General features: G+C 43.1%; 1 protein-coding gene across 1 annotated transcript; it reads left to right on the forward strand.

Moving 5' to 3' along the window:
• The first annotated feature begins 1,960 nt into the window (after positions 1 to 1,960).
• On the forward strand, positions 1,961 to 3,939 carry LOC110100427 (UPF0496 protein At3g19330). Its single transcript, XM_020827927.2, has 2 exons — positions 1,961 to 3,427; positions 3,531 to 3,939. Exon 1 carries the CDS (start codon positions 2,182 to 2,184, stop codon positions 3,325 to 3,327), a length of 1,146 nt encoding a protein of 381 aa, XP_020683586.1. The 5' UTR covers positions 1,961 to 2,181; the 3' UTR covers positions 3,328 to 3,427; positions 3,531 to 3,939.

The raw sequence follows: 3,939 nt of genomic DNA on the forward strand, positions 1-3,939 counted from the left end.
CAGGACTTACCGTTCTTCTCTTCCAATTTTCTCCATCATCTTCATCTTCCACTCTCGTACCACTGATAGCAGCCACTAAAGAAGACATTTCTTGCTGCGGCTTTCTAAGATCCCACGAGCTGTGCTGCACCGCCTTCCTGATATTAAAGAAATCTCTTTACAATTAACGGGCCACACACAATTCCCCTTGGCCTATTGGTTGAGAGCTTAGGCTTACAACTAAGAGGTCCAAGGTTCTAGTCCATGCGTATGCGTTGTGTGTGTGAGTTACCCTTATATGGCCTAATTGTCCTAAAAAAAAAAATCAACGGGCCACGGGTCCTTTCACTATAAATCCCTTGTTATGCCGCCCTCCGAGGCGGCAGCCGTCTTTAGGCCAAAAAACTTTTAAGCCCGCCGCCAGTGATGAAATGCAAAAATGGACTCATTGAGGTTTCTCTTGAGATGGCTTTCTTATAGAATAAGTCAACGTTTTAGTAAAAAAATTTAATTTTAAAAGTATTTTTTTAATATAAAATTTAAATTCTATCTACTAAAAAGTTGTTTAAGATACAGTAAGAAAATTATCCCACGCAAAACTTAAGAGGTGATGCATATCGTGATGGTTCAAGAATGTTGGACAAGTGTCGGTAATCGGTAGAGGGAGCTTATTATCAAACTTAGAACCAAACTTAGACCAAAGTCTCTGAAATTCTTTGTTAAGAATCGATAGAGGGAGCTTATTAGCAAGAACTTTGATGACTAAAGCATTATCAAGTTGAGCCATGTTATGCTTTTCTAATTGAGTGTCTAATAAAATAGTCTCTCCATCTTTCCAAAATGATGTAATATCTTCATTGAAATCCAACGAAATATGATCAGGATGACTCCAAGCACTTTGCAATTTAGATTTCGATTGAATTGTGGAATGAGTTTTCTCTTGGTTTGATAGATCAATTTGAGTCTCGGATTCCTTTTGCATAGTATCAGGAGCAATAACGGTTTCAGAAGCAATATTTTCAGTTTTACTCTCAATTTTTTTAAAAATCAAATTGAAGATAAAAAACAAGAGCGACCTCTGCTGTAGCAGAAACCATAGGTTCTTAATGAACCTTAGAGTGCAATGATTCAGAATTAGAGTAATTAAGTCTAATAGATTAAGACAAAGAAGCTCCATATTCTTTGAAAAAAGACATTTTTTGTGCCTGCTACGTGGCGCGATCTCAGTGCCGGCCAAACGTAGCTCTACATTCGTGCACCATACCAAATAAAAGTTCCCTTGATATGAATACCATGATACCGCTTGCGTGGAGTTTGAAAGTTTGATTGTCTACTATTGAACAAACCAACATTAATCTTTGTAGAGTGTTCATTAGTAGATGATCACCGGCTGCCTCCTTCCGTCATTTTAACCAAAAAAAAAAAAAAAACACAAAGAAAATCACCAGAAATTCAAAAACATCTCTCTCCTCAACACAACATGCTCATGCACATTATGATCTCCAAATCATTTGTGCTTACAATCTAAAAAGTCATCTCATCGTGATGAATCTAATGAGCCTAAGATCACTTAATTATAAGATCATTAAGGCACATAAATAATGAAATAATATCTAATAATCAAATGAATCAACATAGAATATTGATTAGAGTTTTTTTTTTAATTTTGCGAAAATTATTAAAATTTTCTCTCAAAAATTATAAATCGAATCAAATTCTTCAAATGAATGTGACCTCGATCTTGAGGTGAATGTGAAGAAATAATTTAAGAGATTATCAAATATCCAATGATCATGCTGAGGACCACGACAAGCGATTAGATTACCGACACTTGTCCAACATTCTTGAACCATCTCGATATGCATCACCACTTAAATTTGTTTGGGATGACTTTCTTACTATATCTTTAAATTTTATATTAAAAAATTACATTTAAAATTAAAATTTTTTACTAAAAGGTTGACTTATGCTATAAGAAAGCCACCTCAAGAGAAGACTCAATGAGTACAATTTTGCATTTCATCACTGGCGGCGGCCTGGAAAGTTTTTTAGCCTAAAGACAGCCGTTCCCAGCCTCTGAGGCGGCGTAGCAAGGGATTTTCAGGGGAAGGACCCGTGGCCCGTTGATTATAAGGAGATTTCTTTAATATCAGGAAGGCGGTGCAGCACAGCTTGTGGGATTTTAGAAAGCCGCGGCAAGAAATGTCTTCTTCAGCGGCTGCTAGCAGTGGTACGAGAGGGGAAGACGAAGATGATGGAGAAAATTGGAAGAAAAGAACGGTAAGTCCTGCCTCATCAGCCTCGGCAGAAAACTCCCCCTCCGTAGCTAACATCAACCTCCGGCGAGAGTACACCCTTGCTGTCCAGACCAGCTCTTACAACGAGATGTGGTCAATAATCCACCATCGAAACGGACAAGGAGATGTTGAGGGCGATGGTGAGGAGATCCTCCGGCCGGATCGGGCGTCGGTCGAGGAGGCCATCCGCTTGGCTCGACCAACTCGTCTCACCCGCCTCGTGTCCCGTTACCTGGAAAGCAGTGAGCAGGCCTCTGACCTATTTCTCTCCCTCCGCCGCTCCGTAGACCTTGCTCGCGAAATGTACTCTCCGATTGCCCTGCTTCTGGACGTTCTCCCTGCCACCTCTCCGATCCCCTCGCCCGCCGCCCAATCCGTTCCTTCTCTGCTGTCCTTACCGCAGTGCGACAGCGCTTTCGATGTTTTCGTCGACTTTGACCGCCGGGGAAATCCCTTCCAAGCCGCCGCCGATGGCTTTGTGGACATCCGAGACTGCTTCTCCGTCCTGAAGCAGCAGCTGGAACTGCGTCTGCTGACCGCCCGGCGCAGGCATCGGCTCCTTCGGCGGGCCACTATCGCCTCTGCGACATGCCTCGTTGTGTCGGTCACGGGGGCCGTCGTAGCTGCGCTTGTCCTCGCCAGCCATGCTCTGCTGGCGGTTGCGGCAATGGGGCCAGTGGCGTTGTGCTGCGGAGGCAGTGATGTGCTGGCTGGGAGAAGGCGGCATCTGAGAGAGCGTATGTCGGGGACTGACGCTGCGGCGAGGGAGACTTACGTGCTGGATAAACACTTGAGCACGGTGGAGCGGCTGGTGGCTCGGTTGCACGCGACGGTGGAAAGCGACATGGTGCTGGTGCGGCTAGGGCTTGAGCGAGGTCGGGGACAGATCCACCCCATCCAGGAGGTGGTGCGCCAGCTTCGGAAGAACCATTGCAGCTTCCGGCATCAGCTTACGGACCTCGACGAGCACGTCTGCCTCTGTTTGGCCGCACTCAATCGCGCCAGGAGCCTCCTTCTCCAGCAAATACACCGTCTCAGATCTACTGGCTAAGAGTTTTGGAATATTGGAAGGAGACGGCTTTTGTTGCATTTATAAATCCCCATTTCTTTCAACTCCTGCTTCGAGAATCCTATGTGTAACCCCCTTTCACGTAAGTTAGCTACTTAAATTGCTTCTCCTTTGAATAGAAATAACCATTTTTTAGAATTTTGTTTTCACTGTTGGTTCTCTGTTTTCACTCTTATGTTTTACAGTACACACTCAAATTGTTATGTATTCTGGGGTTCTTTTATACCGTATCCAATTCCCTGAGGTTTTTCTTTCTGAGGAGCCTTCAATGTGAATTTTTTACGGAGATTCACTGGATGGCGGATCTACAGGAAGCTAGAGCAATGGTTCTTATAACCAGAGGAATGATTTACTCGAGACTAGGAAGTTGGAGCCATGTTGGATTCCGTTGACAGAGCATCGGCATGCTTTAGATGGTATTAAAGCTTGAAACTCAGATAGGAGCAACTATTCTATTGTTTAGCTTTATGCAGATCAAAAGAGAGTTGTTTCACTTGAATTAACAAAGAAATTCAATTATTTTAGTTGGAGGTAATCGAGATGAAAAAAAATTATTAACTTATCATCCATTTTTTAGTAATTTTGTTGGATTCA

This window comes from Dendrobium catenatum, unplaced genomic scaffold (genome assembly GCF_001605985.2).
Source record: "Dendrobium catenatum unplaced genomic scaffold, ASM160598v2 fragScaff_scaffold_853, whole genome shotgun sequence".
In the NCBI taxonomy this organism is placed as follows: domain Eukaryota; kingdom Viridiplantae; phylum Streptophyta; class Magnoliopsida; order Asparagales; family Orchidaceae; genus Dendrobium; species Dendrobium catenatum.

Bases quoted from the DNA above. Each gene is read 5' to 3' on its own strand.
- LOC110100427 (XM_020827927.2), top strand. From the start codon at position 2,182: ATGTCTTCTTCAGCGGCTGCTAGCAGTGGTACGAGAGGGGAAGACGAA.